Raw genomic sequence first — 24108 nt, forward strand, 5'->3', positions numbered from 1 at the left:
TGCAATTGGTCCGAGCCATTTGGAGGCCGACATGTGAAGGCCTATCTGGGTTCTCCTTCATCTCCGTATAAAAAGGGGCATATTGCTGACTAAGGAACGAGGTATATTCACATTGCCTCATCATCTCATTCGGACCAATTGATTTACTTTTATATGCACGCATACAGCACGCCACAGGGTCCGAGTCTGTGGACAAATGGTTGGTTTAATTTGTCTATTCGATATTGCTCCTTTGATATTGCATTATATTTTCATTGCAATTCAATCTATTCAAGGTATAGCCCATTTAGAACCTGCCTGCGCCACGGGTACAATGTAAATATTTATACCTCCATGGTTGTAGCAACCTGACTTTCGAGTTCAAATATAGGAGAAATGCGTGGCAATATAACAATAGAAAGTTTTGCATTTGATAAAAAGGGTGTTAAAGTGTAGATTGGCCCAGGTTTCTCACGAGGATATCTTTGTCTCGGTTACTCCTATGATTTCAGGGACGACCTTTAAACTTCATCAACTCGCTCAACACTGACCTCGTAGCCCTCTAGTGTCGAAGGTGGGAACCAACCTGTCAAATAAAACAAAGAGCAAAACCACTATTTCTAATAAAATTGATTTATCTTATATTTCAACTGACCAACAAATACTATTAACCCCTATATTTTTGAGAGAAGACATACAATTGTGAACTTCAGGGCAAGAAAATATTCATCTTTATCGTTTGATCATTGGAAAATGCACCCATTCGCACAAATAAATGGAAGCAAAGACTGAAATGGATGTTTTCGCAAATATCTACATGGGCACAAAAATAAAGGGGTTTACAGTAGCACAGACTGGGATAACTACGTATACAGAACAGATAATACAAAGAAGTGTTAATGTAATCAACGGCCTACGCCATTTGTGAAAAATTTTGAATTTGTAATTGAATCTAAAAATGCCCAAATTGCAAAAATATATACTAAATATAAATTTCAACATTGCCGTTGTGTAGACTGATATACGAATACCATGAATACCAAGTTAATTCGTAATCAAAATAACTGCACTACGGCATTGTGAATTAGTGAATTTCTTTTTAACTGGACCACAAATAATAACGAACGGCGTACCCCTTCAAAGGGGTACGCCCTGATTGTGGGTCAGCTATTGCTATTTTAATGCAGCTATACACGTCGTAGCATAATTATCATGCATGCATCTTTGCTGAAACTTACCTAGGACTTGTATATCTGTCAACATAATGGCTATTTTGAAATTCATATTTTGTACGTACAGTTTATGTTATGCGATTGGAACATTTCAAATTAAAAAATGTCAACTTTCTGTCGAACGGCCTAGGCCTTTAACAAGCTGTTTCGTCCGTGATATGACTATCCAGGCACCAGGCAGTGAAAATACAGAATGCGCAATTGAAATGTAAGACTAGTTTGGGACCATCTCTCAATCTTGATAGAGAATGCAAAAGAAAGATTGGAAAAACTTCCTTGAAAAACTTCCAGTTTTGTGGCATCTGCTGTAAGACTGTAAAAACCTTCTTCCTCATGAACTTGCCAACACCATTGACTTTTTGCCTTTCAAAAAATCTCTAAAAACATTTCTCTTCCAAGGAACATTTCGGGCCAGCGCTTTAACAGTCTCATCACTGAAGAGCCCTATATAAATTCGTGACTCTTATCTTATCTTATCTTGTATAAGATCACCAACAAACAGGTGCTAATTTTTTTCCCATTTCTGTCGAAAAAAAAGGTTCTGGGTCTAGGACTCGTTTTAATCATCAGTGAATTTGAAATGGTCCCTTTTTTAGATGAATTAGAACACTAAAGTAGAACAAATAATTATTAAATCATTGCAGTTAATTAGCTAACATTTTCTTCATTAATTATCTAATTACACATATACGTGATTCAGAATGATTACAGAAATACAATACAGAAATATATACATAACACTTTAAAATACAACTTTATTCTTTCTATGAGCCATTATGCAAAATGCCTCATCTTTTTACCTGTCTCCTTAAAACAGTGACATTAAGTTTTCTATCAAAGGGGAACGTCTGTTCAATGTATTCACTAGTGGCTCCGGAAAACAGAAGTACACAGTGCTGTAGTGCAGTTATTATGCATGATAATATGCTGAAACTTGGCAATTATGGCATCTGCATATCTGCCTACACAACGGGTGATATGAATAAAGAGTAGTAAATGCTTTTATCTAAAACTCCATGTACATTTACACTTGGCCTTTCTGTACAAAATTGAAGTAAAAGCATTTGCTAGCCTTTATTCATATCACCCAACATCATTGTCGAAATTCATATTAAGCTTGATTGGCACAACCAAAATTTCTCAAATACATGTTCATTCATTTTAAGTACTGAGGCCACAACTTTAACACGTAGACGCTTCACTAAAACCGTGTTACCAGAAACATAACCCCTTAAAGGCTTCCAGCATGCATAAAAACTACACTACGATTTTGTTTAACAGAATTTCGATTTTCCTGGACCACCAGTAATCACAAATGGCATACCCCTTTTACCATTTCACTACGATGGACCATCATTCTGGTCAAGAGTATTATGACGCACGCTACGATGGTCCAAAATACCAGTTTAATGATCCTCAACGCAGCGCACCACTACCGAGAATACGAAACGCAGGACGATACCTGCAGTCCTGTAGCAAAGTGGTTACGATGCTTCAAATGTTCCAGTATCAATGTCATGAAAAACAATCTTTTAACCTATGAATATTTTCGGATACAAACATAGATTTCTAACAGTAAAATCTACAGAGAAAACAATGAACTGTTTATCGTACTAACAATTAGACAAGCCACCGAAAAATATCACCAGTTCTGCACCGATTGGTACAGGAGCCCAACAGAGATTACCAAATGCTCATCCTTTTAAAATGCCTTGGAACTAAGTTTGTTCTGACGTGTCTTCTGTGGTCTTTTAGTACCAGAAATTTGATTACAACGTACACTACAAACGTACAATTAGATGTAGATAGCCCTGCATAGAATATCTCAAAACAGCCTTGGAAGTGGTCCCTCAGTGATTCATAAACATAACATTTCATAACAATACCTAAAGCGCCACGCAACAGAACAATTAAATTGCAGCAACATGCGATAATAATCACTCTTATGTGCAACGAAAAGTTCTCTGGTTTGCGGGTAAACCGGAAATCGCTTTGTTTGATATAGAATCGCAGGTGGCACCCTGTGATGACCACCAAAATCAAGCGATGATCATCGAATGCAATCTGAAGTATTCTTGTCGCATGAATTAAAATTGCTTGTTTGTTGTAGGTACTTTAGCCCTCACCTGCAAAAAACCCTTAAAGGCCTACGCCGTTCGTTAAAAATTTGGAATTTGGAATTGAATTACAAAATTTCCAATTGCGGAAATACATATTAATATAAATTTCAACATTGCCGTTGTGTAGACGATATACAAATACCATGAATACCAAGTTTAAACAAATTTCAACATTGCTGTTGTGTAGACTGATATACAAATACTATGAATACCAAGTTCAAACAAATTTCAACATTGCCGTTGTGTAGACTGACATACAAATACTGTGAATACCAAGTTAAAAAATAATATCTGCACTACGGCTTTGCGTATCAGTGGATTTCTTTATAACTGAACCACGAGTATTTAGGAACGGCGTACCCCTTTGAAGGAATAGCAGAACCGAATGATGTACCGGCAAAACTGTAAAGTTACTGCATAGAATGTGCTGAAGATGGAAGTGTAAGCAAACAATTAGTAGAATGTTTGTGTATATTTTTTGATGCCCTAGAGAACCACCACACGCACAAGAACTGCATGTAAATATATATATCAGTACAGTACATAAGTGCAGGCCGTGCAAAAACTCTCTACTCCTCCTTTAATATGACAGATATATTTATAATTAGCAGATGATAGGAACACATCGAATGTGAAAAATCGAGAAATTTGCAATCGAATATCGAGTCGAGGTAATCATTTTTATAAACTGAGGCTGTGCAGATGACATCATCATAGCAAGACGCCCTTTTGAATGTTGAAATTATGTCATTGTCGACGACAACCACGACGTCAATAACATGTGGTGCACTTGGGCGGTGACGTCTTAGCATCAGGGGCATTGATTGACGTCCAAAATGGCCGCCACTGAGCCATGGTTTGCTTTGTTGAGCTTTTAAACTATCGTAAACCCTAATATTTTCATGTGCGAGGATAACAAAATAATATTGTCATGTGCGAGGATGAAAGTATTACCCTTTGAAACTAGGGGCTATTTCTAAGCCTAAGCCCAATGAAAGTGAAATCTAAAATGTTCGTTTTTGCGAACTAACAAGGCTGTGAGAATACAAGGGTTTACAGCATAACAATTTCCTAGAGAAGTTAAAAATCTTCAAAATAGTGTTCATCGTGACTTGAACTTTGCTTTACGTATAGTCTCTATATCCTGAAATCGAAACAAAGAATACCTTTAATCATTATTCAATTAAATTTAACAGGGAAAATTCTGAAAGGTCAGTTTTAACAGTGAAAATTCTGAAAGGAGTTAGCACTTTCGGGACTGCTCGTTACATTTGCTTTAGCATGTTTAGCACAAACGAATATTATCATTACGTTGTGTTGACGCCATGTATAGATCAGCAACGAAACAGACATCGCTTGTTGATCTTGCTCCATAGTTTACATCTATATATTGTAATGACTGAGCAAAGATTGAAAAAAAAGGAATGAAGCCTTTGTCATTTTGAGCATGGAAGCCGAGAAAAGGTACAGATTTGTCTGAGGTTAAGTATTTGGCTGATAGTCTGAAATCAACAATGGCAGAGGTTATCATCTGTCTACCCTGAAACCTATCAGTAGAATTCAGATGAGCTGCTCAATCAGAGCATTTCCTCAGGTACCCATTTATATACCATAGTGGAGCATCAGTAAGGTATGAAAGGCATATAGACCTGCCTAGAACCTTGCATCGACAGCGGGTATTGAACCAGGGACCTCGTGACCACTAGTCAGAGAGGCAAGCCACTACACCACAGTGGCTCCATAAACAGTCATAGTACCAATTTACTTACGTCTTTGAGAAATCCCTCAAGTTGTTCATATGCGATATCCACGTCGTGATTTACAATCACCATGTCATACGATCCCTTTTCATGAGCTGAAACAAGGAACATCGTTAATTGTAAGAAATTTCAGAATTCAAGGAACATCCATTGTTAAAAACTTCAGAATTCAAGGAACAAACATTTACTGTAAGAAATTTCAGAATTCAAGGAATATGCATTGTGAGAAATTTCAGAATTCAAGGAACATTTACTGTAAGAAATTTCAGGAATAATATTAATTATAAGAAATTTCAGAATTCAAGGAACATAATTGTAAGAAACCTTTTGATTTTGTCTTCTGTTATTGGGGATTATTAATTTCCCAAAATGTCATCTCTCAAGCCGAAAACCGAGTCACAAGGTCAAATATCCTGATTTGTGCCAACCAATTGACACTCACAAGTTCTGGCGGTGTAAAACACGTCTTGGTGAATGATTCCAGCATTAAGGAACACAAAAAGGTAAGTGGAAGTATTTGAGGGGCCTCATACCCTAGTGGTTAAAACTGCTGGCTACTACACAATAGGGCCCGGGTTCAATCCCAGGAGAGGCCAGGATTGTATTTCTGGATGAACCGGTGTGGCTTTCAAGGAACTAAAATTCCTGGCACTTCACAACACGTATATTTATGTATGAAATACTCGAGGGTCTGTCGGATGAGACTAAAAGCTGTGGTCCCTTGTACCTGAGTGTCTATGCCAGGGCAAGTAAAAGATCCCACACAGGTGGTGGACTCCATACCTCCGGCAAAAATCCAATTGGGTTACGACGCCGGTAATGTTACGATGATGAGTAATCCAGAGATACAGGACCTGCACATTACTTTCATCCCTGTTGATACTTACAAAACGTATTTTAAAAAAAATTCATACTCACAATATTCTAATTCTGCCTTTGCTGAGGCTAATCGCCTCTGAACGGCATCTTCAGTGTCAGTATCTCTACCCCGTAACCGTTTCTCCTGCAAAGTATGAATTGTGTATATCAATCTTCCGAGTGAAATGCAAAATGAAATGAGAAACTGAGGTCAAATTGAATGGAAACAACCAATTTGGGACCAGAACTAGTGTCCTTGGTAGAGAGATTGTCTTTGATAGAGAGGTGTTCGCTAAGGGAGGTTCTATTCTACTGTAGTTGATGTGAATTGGCTAAAATATTCCTTGAAGTAAGAAACTTGGTTGCAACGATATTCAATGAGGTAAGGAACTCGACTAAGATGTTCACTGAGGTAAGAAACTCAGTTTTATATTTATTGAAGTGAGAAACTTGGCTTTATATTCATTGAATTATGAAACTCAGCTAAAATATTCACCTAAGTACATGTATAAAGAAATTCAGCTGAACTATTCACCCAAGTATAAAGAAACTCGGCAAAATATTCACTGAAGGCAACAAGTCCAGGAGAAGTAAAACTCTGATTTAAAACCTAGGCAATAAAAGTCCACCGACGTCGGTATGGTCCAGCCCTTGCAGCGTGGCCAAAAATCGAGGCCCTACACACAAGACAACAAAGAAACTCAGATAAATATTCACAGAAGTAAGAAACTCACTCTGGACCTATTCTTTTGTCAGAATTAGTGGGGAAAAATACTCACCAAAATGTCCATGCTCGGTGCCCTAATAAATATATATCTCGGGTTAAGATTTGTGGCCTTGATATTCTTCACACCTTGCATGTCGATATCTAATATACATATACGCCCGGTCTTGGCCACCTCCTCCACAGCCTTTTTACTGGAATAGAATCAGAAAAGTTGATGGAATGTCGGTTTGGACCGGAAACAGTGAAATACATGTAGGTCCAGAATATTGGCTCAGGAACATTAGATAGGGTTCCAGTTCATCTGTGGTCAAAACTCTTTCAGTTTGATGTTGATCACAGATAACAGCAATCATCAATTCTTGTCACAAGCACCTGCGATTAATACAGCAACAGATTATTGTAAATACTTATTGATATTTATAATAATATTGCGTTCTTATAGCAGTTTTCCATTTTTCCTTGTTCATTGTGGTTTTAGGATAGCATATTAGTACCCTGGTTTCCAGGGCCCTTTACATATAGGCACTCAGGTGCAAGTAATGTGAATTTTATGTCTCACTCCTTGTCCCAAGTGACTTGCCTTGTTCCATAAAGATTCCCTGAGAATTCTGCCGACTCGATAAATTCATCGTTATCTATTGCCTGCTGCATCTCTTCTCTCGTTGAAAAACAATAATCTGTCCCATGAACCTCCCCTGGTCGCGGCTTTCTCGTTGTGTCTGAAATGGAATAGGGAAATTCTGAGTTGATATGGTCGAGTTGCCACGCCTTGAGGTGGCTTCCTCAGGAATAAAGAAGCAGGGGAGGCCTCGCACAACCTGGAGAGAAGATCTCCCTGAGATGGCATACCTTGGGAAAAAGAAGAAGGGGGAGACCATGCACAACCTTGAGAAGATCTCCCCGAGATGGCAACCCCAGGGTCAGGGAAAAAGAAGCAGGGTCAGACCACGCACAACCTGGAGAGAAGATCTCCCTGAAATGGTAACCCCAGGGAAAAAGAAGCAGGGGCAGGCCACGCACAACCTGGAGAAGATCCACAGGGGCGAGGTCTGTAGGACTGGAGCTTGAATGACTTGGAGAGAGTGGCCAAGAGAGCAGGAAGTTGAGTTGTGTCTGACCCACGCAACGGCCGGAATGGAATGGGATGATATAGAATGGACCGTGGCATAGTTAACTCATCCATGACCCAACAAGAAGGAATGAAATAAGAACAGAAAAGTTTGAAGTTCCCTTGAAGGGATTTCGAACCACAGATCTTTTTATTGCTGGTTCACTGCTCTGACAGTTAAGTTATTGAAGAGGCATCATAAGGTGTCATTATCACGATCCCCATCCTGTAGAAAGAAATAGACTAGCCCATCATCATACTCGGATGGTTTGTTATGGCATGGGTTGCCTAGGAAACCCTAGGCAATTTGCCATAAAACCAAGGAATTCTTTCACCCCATGTGGTGGCTTTAATAACGACCCCATCCGAGGAAGAGGAATAGTTCATGTATTTCGATTTATTGACTGATATGCAAAGATACTGTGATCTATAATCAGTTACCTGGTGAGACGGCTGGACTGACATTACAAAACATCTTATACAGAAAGTTGGGTCACATCGACATTATTTGAAATAATGAGTTACTTTTTTATACCTCGGTGGTTCTGTGGTATAGAAAATCCATTTTTAATGCAGTTTTGAATCAATAGTGCCTAATCACTCCTACGATTAGTTTGGTGAAAAGAGGGGTTCAAGTAGGACAACTTGGGCAAGAGAAGTGTAGGAGGGACTACCCAGACTTACCCTGATTTTTAGATTTTGCTGACAATTTCTGTGTCTGACCTTCGCAAGGGATGTTGCCATGAGAAAGTGGCTACCACGCCTGAAGGGACAATCTGTAATTCTAGGCGTAGCTGCTAAAATAATCAGTCTCCATGCTACATTAGCGCGCAACAAATACCGGAATCTTCTTCTCTGACATGTCTAATTACATGAATTAAGAAGATTGTTTAGCATTGGGCGTTGTTTTGAGGCCGGAACAAAACTCAACGCGTTCTGATCAGGCAGAAGACTAATCTGGGTGTGTCTGTCTTGTAATGCATCTTTAGTATCTCCGTCAAGTGACGTAGAGTCAGACTGAGATGTAGTAAACCACCAATTTTTCACTGACGTTTTGTCAAACAAATAAAAATTGTAAAAAAGTTTCCTTGTCCATTATGGGGAGTATTAGAACCTCCCAAACCCCACCCCCATATCCAAATTGCTGCAATGCTGTTGCAAATAAAGGCGATTATCATTGTCAATGTGAAAGGGTTCTCGCGCTTAGTTAGTTAATTTGACGATGTCACCTGATGTCCGTAGCTGCATCTCAAAGGTGCAGAGTTAGAGTCGTAAAGTTCATTTTAACCTCATTATTGTCAGATATGAGTGAAACCGGTCAGCCTGCATGCAATAATTCTCATTAGCCTAATTATTGATTTATGTATTTACTTCAATACAAGTTAATTAACGCGCCTAGATTTCATCAGACTCAGCAGGGACGGATTATATAACATTGTCATGATGACCACGCAGACAATCTTGCAAATGGCACTTCTTATCGACGATACGTTTTTCTCCATCTGTGTTGGTTATGAAATACGGATTCATTTACTCTCGTTAGGGAGTATCGAGCAAGAAAAATCTCATTAATCAAAGTCTTCCGATCAAGTTATTGAGATTGACTTTGTCGTGACATGTTCATGTATAGCTCCGGAAAATAATTTTTTTGCAGCATTTTCCTTTTTTTATTTGATAGCAATTAGTGACAAGTACTACCAATGGGAACTGCTAATTGTCTGTCGTTTGGTTTGGCTCATGATCATAATGTAACGTCGGAATCGAGGAACGTCACTATCAGTGCTCAGACAAACCAGGTCGCTGGGCGAGAAATTTCTCGAGTTTTTTTGCGGGAATAAAGGCAGTTTCACGCGGACAGCTGTATACAGATTCCTTTTTTGCAACATTCTTCTAAATGTTTTCGTCAACTCAATCTACAGCAATTACTATTTCAAATTAAGTATGTAAACTCATCTTGTGGGGCAGCATTGATTGGCAAGAATGTCCTCAATGCAAGTCCAGCACAAGCTGCGCCTTATCAATATTTTATGAAAGACTTTCTGGACACATTGATCTTTATTTATATCAAATCTGCCCAGAATAGTCAGTTACACATCTCGTTAATCGCTTGCACACCGACATCTGCAACAGGCTGTTGCCAAGTGCTGGCAGAAAAAATTGCCTGGGGAAATTTTAAAATACAAGTAGGATAATAAAGGTAACTTCTGATGAGCCCTGGGTAGTCCCTCCTAATATTTCATTTGATTTGTAAAGAATAATTTGAAATTTTTGTAGAGTAACGGAAACAAACCTGTTGTAAAAGACACCAGGGTGCCACTTCTTTTTTAATTTAAAGGCCAACACTGTTTGTTAAAAATTTGTAATTTGTAATTAAAATTTTCAAATTGCGGAAATATGTATTAAATTCAAATTCAAATTCAAATCTATGCAAATTCTAAATTTTTAACGAATGGCGTAGGCCTTTAAAATTTGTCCTGCCACCTCGGAAAAAACCCATTTTCCCCTCTACTTACGTGAGACGCTAAATGCAAAACAGTCCTTGTGTTTGTCCATGAGCCGATGTAAGAGTGTGCTCTTGCCACTTCCCGATGGCCCGCTCATCACGATAGGCCGGTACGGCGACGACATGGTTAGTTTTTGAAGAATGTTGAGAACTTCGGCCCCAACAGCTGAAAAAGTTTAGAACAGGTCAAATTTGGCTAGGACTACATGTATTTTAACAACAATGGCCAATGAGAATTTTTTATTGGCATCTTAACCTTGTTATTGTTGCTACATGTACATGCAGATACCAGAATGCATTGATTGTTTTTAAACAAACACCCATGGCCCACTGACCAAAATTAAAATCTGGCCCATGACACTTCGGGGTATTTAAAAAATACCAACTTACTGCACCCACTTTATACTTGAAGTGATCAAACAGCTGGAGCCCAACCATGCCTACCCCACTTTACTATCCGAGTATCTGGATGCAGTCGACTAAAACAATGCTCATCAAACAGACAAGTTCTTAAATATTGACTATAATGGCTGTTTAGAACTTACATCTTGATACATATACTTACGTTTCTTGATGTAAACATATTTTGATAATCTTAATCTTTGACCTTTTAAAATGAGGTTTCAATGTCTTTCACTTGACAAGCCTTATTTGGTAATTAAAGCCATGCTTATTGGCAGTCATTTCAATACCATTGACTTGAGCGCATCTTATTTCTGTCCTTATTTACTGATTAAAAAATCTTATTTGGATCAAGCCATGGTATTCCACATGAGCTTCTTCAAAAATTACCTGCCCCAAGAATTCAAAATAAAGACATTTTCAGTTTAAAAACCTGTCGTGCCTTTGAGAAATGACAGTCATTTCTTTAAATTTTACAGTACATACCTCAACCCAGGCAATGCTAAAGATCCAATTTCCCAAAAAAGTCTTCTACCCGACTCGTGAGTCAAATTCCAATCAAAAAATCCCACAAAGTAGACATGTACACATGTATCAAGCCGACTTGATTTGTGTCTTGCTGGCAATGGGCCTACTCTTTTTGGACTCGTAAAATGTTTAGGCCTTTAGTCTCCATGTGGACCAAACAATAGCCACAACTAGCTTCGTGTGTGCGGGTGAGCTTCTAAGCATGCCAACTTTATTTATTTCAAAACGTAAGACTATATTATAGGTAATTGTGCATTAGCCTAAGCAAATATCACTGGGTCTGTCAGGAACACTCTATTGATGTTGGCTGGCATTTGTTTGGAATTGAATGAAAGAAGTTTAAGGGGTACACACCATCTGTAATTACTGGTGGTCCAGGTAAATAGAAATCCAACCACAGGCAATGCCGTAGTGCAGTTATTATGAATACGAATTTGTTTAAACTTGGTATTCGTAGTATTTGTATATCAGTCTACAGAACAGCAATGTTGAAATTAGTTTAAACCTGGTATTCATAGTATTTGTATATCAGTCTACACAACGGCAATGTTGAAATTTGTTTAAACCTGGTATTCATAGTATTTGTATATCAGTCTACACAACGGCAATGTTGAAATTTGTTTAAACCTGGTATTCATAGTATCTGTATATCACTATCAGTCTACACAATGGCAATGTAGGAATTCACATGTATTTCTGCAATTGGAAATTTTTTAATTCAGTTGTAAATTCAAAACTTTTAACACACGACGTAGGCCTTTTTAGGAGGAGTAGCAAAAATGACTCTCTAACTGATGTCATGTGAGCAAACTTGACATAACCTGGATATTTTTGATGACTGTTTAATTTTGCAGATCGATACCCTCTATGTGTGATTATGAAAATCAGCAGGATAAAAAAAATTATAGGGCCAATATCATTTGATATTTCAACACCAACTGATAAAAAGACCCTGATCCACTTCAGACACAACATGGCAATTAACAAACCATTTACAGCAAAATAACGAAAGATTTTCCCAGCAATGTTTTTTTTTTGCGAGCAGTGTCTTTTTTTCCATAAAAATGGATTGTAGTGCTTTCCTGCCAAAATGAAAGTGGTTTAGATCACCATGTTTAAAGGCCTACGCCCTTCTTTAAAAAATTTGAATTTGTAATTGAATTTAAAAATGTCTGAAATTCCAATTGCAAAAATACATACTAATTTCAACATTGCCGTTGTGTAGACTGATAAAACAATACTATGAATACCAAGTTTAAACAAATTTGTATCCACAAGAACTACATTACGGCACTGTGTAAGTGGATTTCTATCTTACTGGATCACAAGTAATTACGAACGGCGTTAACCTTTAAAAAAGACTTGAGAGATTTGTGAAACAAGCCGCCAAAAATACCCGGTTGATACTAGTCTAAAGAACACCTGAAAGAAAAATATATTTACAAACCTCAAATACGACGAAGATGTGAAATGTTGGAAGTGAAAGTCGGATGACACTTTGAAAAAGTCGTAAATGACACTTTGTGAAAATCGTACAGATTCTAACTGTTTTGTACAAGGTGGTGTAGTCCATAATGTCGTGTGAAGGGGTGGAAGCAGGATGGTACATGTGTGGTACAACAGCCAATGAATAAACACCCAGGTGATACAATATGATCGATACCATGTATGAACACCCTTGGGACTGACAAATACATGTTCTGTCCTGAATCGAGAGGTTTCCTGACTACAGAGGTCAAATTCAATGGAAATGACCAGCTTGGGACATAATGTGGTGTCCTAATAGTTTAAAAATAGGGGTCCTTGGTATAAAGATGACACTATCTACAATGAAAAGGCCAGGGGTCATTGTGCTCACCGTATAGATATTCGGTGGTTAGGAATTCATCCTACCTTTTTAGTTTTGGCCCCCTGGTGGCCAAGTTGAGAATCAGATCAAACTGAATTTCAGTGTCTGAGGTTATCTGACATAGGGGATAATGTGTACCAAGTTTCAAGTACAAAAATGTAAGGAAGGTTCCATTCCACTGTACATACATACATGTATCATCTGAGCAACATATGAAGATGTTTTATCCATGAATGGGGGGGGAGATGCTGGCGTTTCCACACTGTCAGTCAAGTTTAGACAAAGAAAAATTAATTCCAAGCAAGGAGCTGGGTTAAGTTTCAGAATGTATTGTAATTTGTGGGAATGATTGGTTAGGGGATTCATCAAACTTCATCAAACACAAAAAAAAGCTTGTTGATCCAGGGTTGGTCGAGTTCTTGAAGGTTTCCCGCATTATCTCCCATGGAAATGGTTTACAGAATATTTGGCATAAGAAGAGGCCACTTGGCAAGCCAGACTACGCAATGCTTGTCATGCCTTGAAGAGTCAAATCTAGCTTTGAATGTAGAGGAAAGATGGAGCAAGAAGTTTTCCATACTACTAAGCCATTTCTGACACATCCACACCCAGTACTACTTTTTTTTTCTCCCAGGACCATTTCTGCCATTTGGTTTCCTTCTATATCATTTACTTTTTGCAGCTTTCTCATATTTTTGGCAGAAGCACTTTAGAAGTGAGGCATCTTAAAAAGGGCACACTGCTTTGACCCACAACATGCATACCTCATGCAGCAATGACAGACACATCTCCTTCTTGGTGGATGGGTCGCAGCTGAATGAGTTACTGACCTTGGCTTCAACAACAATAGAATTAGAAGTTACGCAACATCATGCACTTTGAATGCAATATGGATATGGATAAGATGAAAGATGAGAGGAATAAGGACCAAAACCAAGCTAAACTCAATATCTACCCCTAAAGTCAAGATATGGTGCACTCGACTGAAGCCATACTGCCCCTTCAGATTCCCTGAAAGCTGCAAAATCAAAAGTCAGATTTTGTTAAAATTGTCTGGAAATGCAGAGGTTTCACCCTGCTTCATATTTTCATGGCAAAAACTGTTTAAAAATAACTACACGTATAAAAAAAGAACTGTGAACAGATGAAAAGTGAAAATTCCCACTCAACAACAAACTTTTAACAGAAATAAATATGACCATGCCACGCTTTCCCACTCACAAGTCAGTATGTCATTAACTTTGCTCCATACATAAGAAGCTACCAGCCCTTAAAAAGGGAGTCAAAAGGCAGGAGCAAGAAGGGCCGGAACATCAAATTTACACAAAATCGTCAAGGACCTCGATTGGTGCCTCAAAATTCATACAGTGCATTGGCAAGTTTGTATGAAATGTAACCGAACCTGTATACACTTACTGTAATCTGTTGAGTTGATGGGGCACAGTATTTGGAAATTCGAAAAATACTCAGATCCTAAGATTGATGTTTTAGACCAACCTTATATTCGAACCCCCAAGCTCATGCCTAAAGACCCCCTATAATTCAATTTCAAAAGTCACAATCAGATAATGCCCTGGAAACTAATGACTAAAAAGCAATTTTTCTGAAATCGCCCCTTCATAGTTCATAAAAAGAATTTCATCAGGTGTACCTAAGGAATAAAGTTTTGCAACTGACAACAAAGTGAGTTAGCAAGTCATGGTCATCTTTTTTCTTGAACCAACACAATCGTGAATACAACTCATCTCTCACCTCTCAGCATGGTGTATGCTGATTGTACAACAGCGTATAATGGGTCTATGATATAAGAAGCCATTGTATGTCTGAAAAGTTCAAAGTACACAATGGATATATTCATTTTTGATGTAAAATTTATACTGTACGCCTTTGCCCGTTGGCGAGAATAAGAGGCCTGTCTGCAAGCGGAGTGTTGAGGCAGATGGTTGACTGCATTCTTCAGCAAGGCCACCAATGATCACGACTTTAAAAGCCGAAAAGTGGGCATAGAGTGGCAATGTTTTCCTGTTCAATAGGCCCCTTGCCGGAGACACGCGTTTGTACAGTCATGTACAACGGGAAAACAAACCACCTTTGCAAGAGATCTCCACAGTCAAAATCACCAGAAAATGGGTTGAGAGGCATTGTCTTGCGCCTTTGATCATGAGAAGGTTTGTTTTTTCAACCCTAGGTCCGGCTGGTGTTGCATTCGTATCATCTGGAAGTCGACCTCTGCGAAGAAGTTTGTTTAGGCGCCGCTGACCAGTCATGTGTTTCACCTGGAACAAGGGGTCACTGTGGCTAATGTCATTTCCTAGTGTACGCATTTGAATTTTGATTTGTTTTGGGTCCGATTCAATTTTTTCCAAAAGGCCTATCGGGTTAAGATATGCCACTTGTCACAAAATGACTGTGAGGCCCTGAGCTGAGTGAATAATCACAGACACCGCAGTCACAGACAGAGAGACACGTAGGCGAGTCGTCGGTGAACTAGCTCGTCGCCTGGGGACCTGTGCCTCTGGTGGGACTCACTCAGTCACTGCCTACGATTTAGCTAATCGTGGTTAACTCCTCAATCCTACGAGTTCATACCTTGACCTGCTTCAGGCTCTTTACTTCAATAGAATTTGACACGACGTGACATGATATGTGTACATTTTGTAGTGCATGGGCGTAGTGTATTTTGCATGGCTGAAAATGAGAAACATCTTTGACGGATTTGACAAGAGATTGAACGCATAGATCTTTGCCAATCATTATATTTTTCACAACAGCAAGAAGGTTTGTATTATGATGTTCCGTACCTGCAGCTGCAAATCGCCTTAGGGCGAAAGTAAAGAGCATAAATGAACTAAAATACGATATTTTTCGAGCAAACTTTGCCCATAATTTGTGATTGCTTTACGGTAATGCATTTTACTATTTGACAGATAATAATTTAAAATGCTTCAATAAAAAGTACTGTGAGATACTACCTTACAACAAATTACCATTATTTAATTAAGTTTACTTTAATTAGGCTGTTAAATGACTTTCGTCGACAACATATGTCGTAATTAGTTAAATTTTGGTCGATAGGGGGCACGAAATTTCATTTCCTGGCTTTTCTTCCAAAATATTATTTTGCAATCAATTTTCATCCTCAAAAGCATCGAATTCGAAACAAATTGATATTCAAATTGTGCAGTTATGTAGCTAGAATATATCTAAAGCTGTCTAGGACATTTCAGTTATGTCTCTTGTAAGACCAGACGTTGGAAAGGCGGGGACGACCCATGTAAATTTTTCCTGCCAGAGATGTCGTCAGCCTTTGAGACTGGACCATTCATTCAACTCTGTTGACAGGACCTACTTCACTGAAGTTTCAGGTGATTTGATCGTTAGGGCTTGATTGTAGTTGTTGTGGTCTTGTAGAATGTGATCGTAAGCCCCACTGCATTCAGCAGTTCTGCTAGACTAGTCGAATGAACCATGGGCCTAACTACAGAATAGCCGGGACGGGTCCACCTAATGTGCGTCCGGAACTCTGTTTGCGCGTCCGGAGCGCGTCCGGAAGAGAAAGTGCGCGTCCGGAACAATTTCCTATGTAAATATGAACCTATTGTTGCATTAGATGGCTTAAATAGCATTTTAATTCCATGTAGAGAAAATAAAATTGAAAAAAATCTTTTTGGTGACTTGTATTTTACAATTTTCAGCGAGGTGGTTAATTACTAATGCCATACTCATATCCCAACTTCCTTACGCGCCTTCTCCTGTTGTGGTCGTCTAAGTCGGTATGAGTTTGTCTTTGCGTGCCGTGGGATAAGGGGCAATAGCAATTATTGTGAAGCCAATTTGCGCTTTTAGGGGGGAGGGGAGGGGATCGAGGGGGGCGGGGGAAGGGGGTCAACAAAATTCATTCCATGTGCTGAGACACCAGATACCAGTCTAATCCATTACAACACGGCTACTATCGAAATTCTGCAACTGCAACAACAATTGGTTGAGGAGAAACGTCAGTAAACTGGGATTTGATGGCTGTGTAACACCCAAATCACCCCGCTGAAAATTGTAAAATACAAAGTCACCAAAGAGATTTTTTCCAATTTTATTTTCTCTACATGGAATTAAAATGCTATTTAAGCCATCTAATGCAACATTAGGTTCATATTTACATAGGAAATTGTTCCGGACGCGCACTTTCTCTTCCGGACGCGCTCCGGACGCACAAATTGTTCCGGACGCGCATTAGGTAGACCGGCCGGGACAGTATAATAGTTCTGTACATTTTGTACACTCTGTCCCTCTGTACATTATGTACACATTCCTATCATTTAGCACAGAGTGTCCTGGGTATTCTGCAGTTGCTCCGAACCATGTTTAAGTATAACGTAATCGGCCGCCCCAAAGGCAAAGAGTAAAAAAGACAATCTTTTTTGAATTCATTTTCAGCTCCTTTGGCAAATCAAAATGATAGAGAAGACACAGTGGACCTCATCCCTGAGGCCGCACAGACAGGGTTTGTCACAGAAGGGGCGTCTCGACGCACAATCAAACCACTTCGACTTGTCTCTGTTGAGAGCGGGAATGACTTCACACTCCTTGGGGTCTCTGATGGTGGAAACATGGAAAACTTGAGTCACAGATTAAAGGTAGGTATAAGTATTTTTTCTCAAACCGAGTCATTGACCCATGGAACAGCCTACCAAACCATATTGTTAACGCAGAGTCTCTAAATATATTTAAAAACCAGATAGATGCCCACTACAAATCTGAGTCATTTAGCCTGGACCCAAAACCAATCCTAAACCCTCGCTTCCACCCCACCGCACTCCCGCAATCAGCAGAAAAAGTTAAGAAGAAAAAACCTGCTACAGGCTAAAAAGCCTATTTGCAGTAATATATGTATGTATGTATGTATGTATAAGGTAGTGATCTTATCCTGGCCTACTAGTAATAATGCTAGTTGTGACTTTGTCCTCGAAAGACTCCGGAGGGTCATTCACCAAAAAAGGTATGCACATCCGTGACCATGGAAATCTATTAAAGCACCTTGTGGCAGGCAGGCACCAGCAGTGGGCTGAGCTTCAATCCTCACCCCAATTGACTAATTCTGGACCAAAATCAATGCCCCTTTGTGTAGCCCAATTATTGTCACCCTCTCCCACAAGATAAAAAGCCCCAAAGAGGTAACAACATTGAGTTAAATTAGGAGCACCTCTATCTTTCTATTGGAGGACTCTCAAGCGGGAATTTCTGCTCTAGACTTGTAATAGTCAGATTTCACGAGAGGCATTCTTCTTCTTAGCATTCGATTTTGTTTTAAATTTATGGCTATATGTATACTAATAGAACCAGGCCTATGTCATTGTCTGTCTCTGATAAACCTGGCTGTCCTCTCTTGTTCCTCCCCTGATCCGTAGAGCTTAGTCTCCATTGATGCACCGTATGGCCTTTGAGCCAGTCTCTCGGTGTCCGAGATTGGGCAGGTCTGGAGCACATGCTCTGGTGTCTGAACATTTCCCTTTTATGCATGTAGGTGATGAGCTACCTATTTGATGTGATGTCAGGCCAGTCTGAGGTGGACCATCCACTTTGCGAGGAATGTACAGACACCCTCCTCGATCAGTTGGATCAGCAGCTAAGAATTACTGAGGATGAGTGTAAGGAATACAGGTAAGGCATCAAGTAAGGTAAAGTGATGCAGTTATTGCCCTATACAATTATAATTTATTCATAGCCTGTAAGTGTGGAAAACAGATTGCAGTAGGCCATAATAATGCACACTAAGGCTATAATTTTACCAGGGCCATAATTGTACCCATGTGTTTCTCATTGGGGCAAAGAATGGCAATGGTGTGTATTATGCCTAGGGGCCCCTGTATATATCAGTGTCTTATCAATGTCTCCACCTGAAGATTGACCTTCATCTAATTCTTTTTTCAAATTTTCAGGGACTTCCTAGAGAAACTTGGAACAAACCAAGAGACTGTTGATGAGGCTGCGTTAGATTCGGAGCTAGAGCAGGTCAGTCTTTTTAAAAAGGTTCTCGGGTTCGTCCTAGTTCCTTGGGATGAAGTGTACTTCTTCTGGCGTGACTTCTTTGGATTGGATTTTTTGGCTGCTTGGGATGACTCGGCTTTAGGTGTGGGAAAAGTTCATGTAAAACCCAAAATCCTTGTCTGGCTCTTGGATTCTGGGCATGAATTTTTTTTTCATTCGTTTATTTATTTATTTTGTGTATTTTATTGTATGTATTTTATTGTATGTATTTTATTGTATGTATTTTATTGTATGTATTTTATTGTATGTATTTTATTGTATGTATTTTGTTTTATTTATTTTATTTTATTTATTCATTTATTGTTAACTTTTAAATTTAAATTGAATTAAATTAAAAAAATTTTATTCTGTATTTTTGTCACGAAATGAGCCAAGTCGTTGTAATGATTGGTTTTCTTACCCTACAGCTCCGGTCAGAAGAAAAGGCATTAGATCAACAACTCGAAAGTATCGAGTCGGAGCGTCTTCATCTGGCCGACCAGCTGCAGCAGGAGAAGGAGGAGTCTAAGCGACTGGAGGAGGAGGAGTCATGCTATTGGAAGGAGTATAATGAGTACAAGAGACAGTTGTTAGATTTGGAGGAGTGCCAAAGAAGGCAAGTTGACCTTGTAAACAATTTGACATTGTTGGTAATATTTGATGAATACAAGTTGCTATTTAGCTAATGCATGTCATATATCATATTCAGTAGAACACCTCTTTTAGAGACACCCTCTGGACTGACAGGTGCTGTCCTTAATACTAGTGAAGCGTCCAGATAAGAGAGGTCAAATCGATTGGAAACAGCCAATTTGGTCCTGAAACTAGTGTCCTTGAAATATTGAGTCTGTCATATCTGTCCTTAGAGCAGTGTTGACTAAGGGAGGTTCCAATGAACATGTATTGTATCAGACAACCATTTTGGGTCCAAAACTAGTGACTTTAATAGAGAGGGTGTCCTTAATAGAGAGGCATCTGCTAAGGGAGGTTCTGCTGTATCAGTTTTCTTCATTCTTCTTTTTAGTGTTGACAACCAACTCAGATACGCCCAAGCACAACTTGATAAATTGAAGAAAACAAATGTGTTCAACGCTACATTCCATATATGGTAAGAAAACAAATGTGTTCAATGCTACATTCCATATATGGTAAGAAAACAAATGTGTTCAATGCTACATTCCATATATGGTAAGAAAACAAATGTGTTCAACGCTACATTCCATATATGGTAAGAAAACAAATGTGTTCAATGCTACATTCCATATATGGTAAGAAAACAAATGTGTTCAATGCTACATTCCATATATGGTAAGAAAACAAATGTGTTCAATACTACATTCCATATATGGTAAGAAAACAAATGTGTTCAACGCTACATTCCATATATGCTAAGAAACAAATGTGTTTAATGCTACATTACATATATGGTAAGAAAACAAATGTGTTCAATACTACATTCCATATATGGTAAGAAAACAAATGTGTTCAATATTACATTCCATATATGGTAAGAAAACATATGTGTTCAACGCTACATTCCACATATGGTAAGAAAACAAATGTGTTCAATACTACATTCCATATATGGTAAGAAAAAACACCTTTCCTTCATCAATAGATGCTGAAGACAGTAAGTGGAGCCTGGAATAGGTACAAATACATTGTGGTGTCTGGTTGAATATAATTTATTTTTCATCCAATTCCAGGCACAGTGGTCACTTTGGCACCATCAACAACTTCAGGCTGGGTAGGCTGCCAAACGTCCCGGTATGTTTGTTACGTGTTAAAAAGTTCAGCCTAGCATTGAGTGAATTTCATCACACGACACTAGCTGATAATGACGCGCCATCAGGTTCTCATACCTAAGGCTTGTGGTTGGACATTGCAGACGCTCTTTGCGCCAGCCCTCAATAATGAATATTGCTGAAGGAATTGATACCAAACTGGATGTATTGGCTGTCTCACCAAACACTGCAAGGTGGGAGCTAAAATTAAGGTAAAACTATCATGTATTGCAGGTTGAATGGAATGAAATCAACGCCGCCTGGGGGCAGACTGTGTTACTACTCCACTCGTTGGCAAAGAAGATGAACCTGACGTTTCAGCGCTACCACCTCGTGCCATATGGAAGTCATTCCTTCCTCGAGTCGCTGACAGACAAGTCGAAGGAACTGCCACTGTACGGATCGGGGGGGATTCGTTTTTTCTGGGACACAAAGTAAGTCAATATACAGTAGAACCTCTCTATTAAGGACACCTCCGGGACTGGCAAGTGCTGTCCTTAATAGAGAGGTGTCCTGATAAGAGAGGTCAAATTGAATAGTAACTACCAATTTGGGACCAAAACTAGTGTCCTTAATAGAGAGGTGTCCGCTAAGGGAGGTTCCATTATCATAGTCTAAAGGCCTACACCGTTTGTTAAAAATTTTGAATTGCGGAAATACATACTAAATATAAATTTCAACATTGCCGTTGTGTAGTCCGATATACAAGTACTATGAATACCAAGTTTAAACAAATTTCAAGATTGCCGTTGTGTAGTCTGATATACAAATACTATGAATACCAAGTTTAAACAAATTTCAACATTGCCGTTGTGTAGTCTGATATACAAATACTATGAATACCAAGTTTAAACAAGTTTCAACATTGCCGTTGTGTAGGCTGATATACAAATACTATGAATACCAAGTTTAAACAAATTTCAACATGTGGAGGGAATATTTAGGTGGCTAATATGCCAGTTAGGGACCTGTCTTGTTGTTGATTCAGCATTAGATATATTCTTCAAACAAGCCTTAACCCTTTCAAGGCGGCATCTATTTTGGGGCCATTGCCATCATGTACTGACACTGGATACTAATACTGAACAGTCCAGCTTAATTTTATCTGAACAGTCGAAACTATTCAAAAGTGTTGCCATCTATACCATCAGAAACTAAGGTTCCCTGAGTGCATTAACCTTGTTTAGTGAGGGTGCTACCAAGTGCTAGTAAATGAATACATTGCATATCAATAGTGGTGTATGACGTGCTATGTACGTCATCCACACGTCATGGGGCGATGTACACAACGTTCATTAAATTCATGAAGGCAATGTCCGTGAGATTGTTCATTCCCATTTTCAGATTTGACCACGCGATGGTCGGATTCTTAGACTGTCTGCAGCAGTTCAAAGAGGAGGTAGAAAAGGGTGACACACAATTCTGTCTGCCGTACAAGATGGAGAAGGGGAAGATCGAGGATGCCAGCACTGGGACTTCTTATTCAATAAAGTAAGTTGTTGTGGCAGTCTAAGGGAATTTTCACTTGCTGAAAACCTCTACGAGGTTGCATATTTGTGTTGGTAAAAAAACCATAAAGCTTTTCAAAAGTTCAAAAAAATCCGTAATTTCCTAATGTTCGAAAGTGTGATGTTGTGCAATTTGAATGAGATAGTTGAAGTATCGCCATCCTTCCAACGCAGAAGAAGAAAAAGAAGTAACATCAGGAAGCTGTAGGACAACCAGTGGGAACGAACGTCATTATACACCCCACATACAACAAATGTGGGGTCTATATTGAGATTACTAGGAGAAGGTACTAGGCTTCTGCATTCTTCCCAGGTTATATTATGGAGGTAGTCCAGCAAAACTGCTATTTCAACTGAAAAACTGTCACCCCTGTCCCATCAAACTAAACTCGATCTAGTGCACCTGGCAAAGATTTTTTCGAGAAATTTGGATAATTTTGATGACTTTGAAGCGTTTTTATGCGCCGATTTACTGATTTGCTTTCAAATCTCCGGCATGATTCTGTCAATCACACGTATATAAGCATAAGCTCTGCCCTGTAATGGTGACGTCATATCCTCATGCATCATGGCGGCGGTATCTCTTTGCCGAAGTGGCGAGCTGTCGAGTATTTTGAGCAAAGAACGACGGTTGACATGGTTAAATGAAGGAATAAAATAAAGGAATAGCCTTAAATGCTTATCGATGATCCATCCTGCCCATCTGAAAAGGTTAGGGTGCTGTTTAAATGTTACTGAGCGTATGATTTTGAGAAAGCGCGAGCGTGTATGTCCGGAAATAGATCATCCGCGAAACCGAATAGACTTCACTTCTCCATACGTGTACTGTGTGGGCCCGTGGGGGCTATCAAATTTGCTGACAAGCAAATTTCAAATTTCTAGTATTGATAGTTGTGTCGTCTCGGGGCAGGCACTTACAAATCCGAGGCCATCATCCTTTGATCGATTAAAAGAACCAGTGGCAGTCAAGAGAAATTTCTGCGGGAGTGATGATTGAGTTTTGCCTTTCTTCGTTTCAGGATTCAGTTTAACTCTGAAGAACAGTGGACCAAGGCTTTGAAGTTCATGCTGACGAATCTGAAGTGGGGACTGGCTTGGGTCTCATCACAATTTGCCAATAAGTAAAGGAGAGGAAGATGTGTTTTTTCGGTGCCATAATAGGGTCTGTAAACATTTTCAGCGCTACTGTTTCACCCCCAACATCCCCTTTTCAGACCTCAAGGGAAAAAAATCTATCCGCAATAACTAATAAGGTTTTTGCAATAGCTTCCCCAAGACCTGAGCTTGCTGAATCAACAGAAAAAGGATTACTGCACCCACTAGCTGTATTTTATTTTTTTGGTTGAAAAGTGACTAAAGGTGACCAAAATGACCCCCATTTCTGCACACCCTTAAGGCCCCTCTGGTCTCCAGCTCCACATTCATATTGAGGAGATTCTCTGAAGCTATCAAAAGCGCTGTGCTTGTTTCGCTTCCCACGATAGTTGGTCATTTTACCAATTTGGATGGAAAAATGCTTCTGCTGTGTGCCCTGCCCCCTCCGGGTCAATGTGGCACAGCCTTAGACTTAAAAATCAGGTTAGATAATGTTAGTTAACAACACATGTATAAAGAATTTTTATGAATTTGATGATGATGAATAAGTGTGTAAATTTTGTATCATACCTTGTACAAAAATAAATCTGTCATAAATTATGTAAACTTCTCATTGAACATTTTGTTTTTCTGT

At 39.1% G+C, this 24108-nt stretch overlaps 2 protein-coding genes across 6 annotated transcripts; one reads left to right on the plus strand and one right to left on the minus strand.

Annotated features, from left to right (window-relative positions):
- Positions 1–596: 596 nt before the first annotated feature.
- Positions 597–15958, minus strand: LOC135499292 (guanylate kinase-like). 5 transcript variants are annotated; one of them, XM_064789974.1, is made up of 8 exons: positions 15868–15957; positions 14022–14084; positions 10298–10453; positions 7257–7395; positions 6729–6867; positions 6010–6094; positions 5101–5186; positions 597–4475 (listed from the first exon to the last, which is right to left on the minus strand). In XM_064789974.1, the coding sequence occupies exons 1-8, from the start codon at positions 15905–15907 to the stop codon at positions 4434–4436; spliced, it is 750 nt and encodes a 249-aa protein (XP_064646044.1). In that variant the 5' UTR covers positions 15908–15957; the 3' UTR covers positions 597–4433. The 5 variants fall into 5 exon arrangements, with proteins under 5 accessions (XP_064646044.1, XP_064646045.1, XP_064646046.1 ...); XM_064789975.1 differs by lacking the exon at positions 14022–14084 and adding an exon at positions 14819–14889 and having other exon boundaries at positions 15868–15949; XM_064789976.1 differs by lacking the exon at positions 14022–14084 and having other exon boundaries at positions 15868–15958.
- Positions 15959–16146: 188 nt separating this feature from the next.
- Positions 16147–24092, plus strand: LOC135499290 (beclin-1-like). Its single transcript, XM_064789973.1, has 10 exons — positions 16147–16431; positions 17498–17697; positions 18585–18721; positions 19000–19072; positions 19516–19703; positions 20112–20195; positions 20794–20854; positions 21106–21305; positions 22216–22362; positions 23399–24092. The coding sequence occupies exons 1-10, from the start codon at positions 16296–16298 to the stop codon at positions 23502–23504; spliced, it is 1332 nt and encodes a 443-aa protein (XP_064646043.1). The 5' UTR covers positions 16147–16295; the 3' UTR covers positions 23505–24092.
- Positions 24093–24108: the final 16 nt, after the last annotated feature.

Source organism: Lineus longissimus, chromosome 15 (genome assembly GCF_910592395.1).
Source record: "Lineus longissimus chromosome 15, tnLinLong1.2, whole genome shotgun sequence".
Classification (NCBI taxonomy): Eukaryota; Metazoa; Nemertea; class Pilidiophora; order Heteronemertea; family Lineidae; genus Lineus; species Lineus longissimus.

Bases quoted from the DNA above. Each gene is read 5' to 3' on its own strand.
- LOC135499292 (XM_064789974.1), bottom strand. From the start codon at position 15,907: ATGCTCTTTACTTTCGCCCTAAGGCGATTTGCAGCTGCAG. The intron at 7,396-10,297 runs GTAAGTAGAGGG...ATTCCATTTCAG, and splicing joins TTTTGCATTTAGCGTCTCAC to ACACAACGAGAAAGCCGCGA. The intron at 6,868-7,256 runs GCAAGTCACTTG...ATTCTATTCCAG, and splicing joins GGGAATCTTTATGGAACAAG to TAAAAAGGCTGTGGAGGAGG.
- LOC135499290 (XM_064789973.1), top strand. From the start codon at position 16,296: ATGTCTCTTGTAAGACCAGACGTTGGAAAGGCGGGGACGACCCATGTA. The intron at 19,073-19,515 runs GTCAGTCTTTTT...CTTACCCTACAG, and splicing joins TAGATTCGGAGCTAGAGCAG to CTCCGGTCAGAAGAAAAGGC. The intron at 21,306-22,215 runs GTAAGTCAATAT...TCCCATTTTCAG, and splicing joins CGTTTTTTCTGGGACACAAA to ATTTGACCACGCGATGGTCG.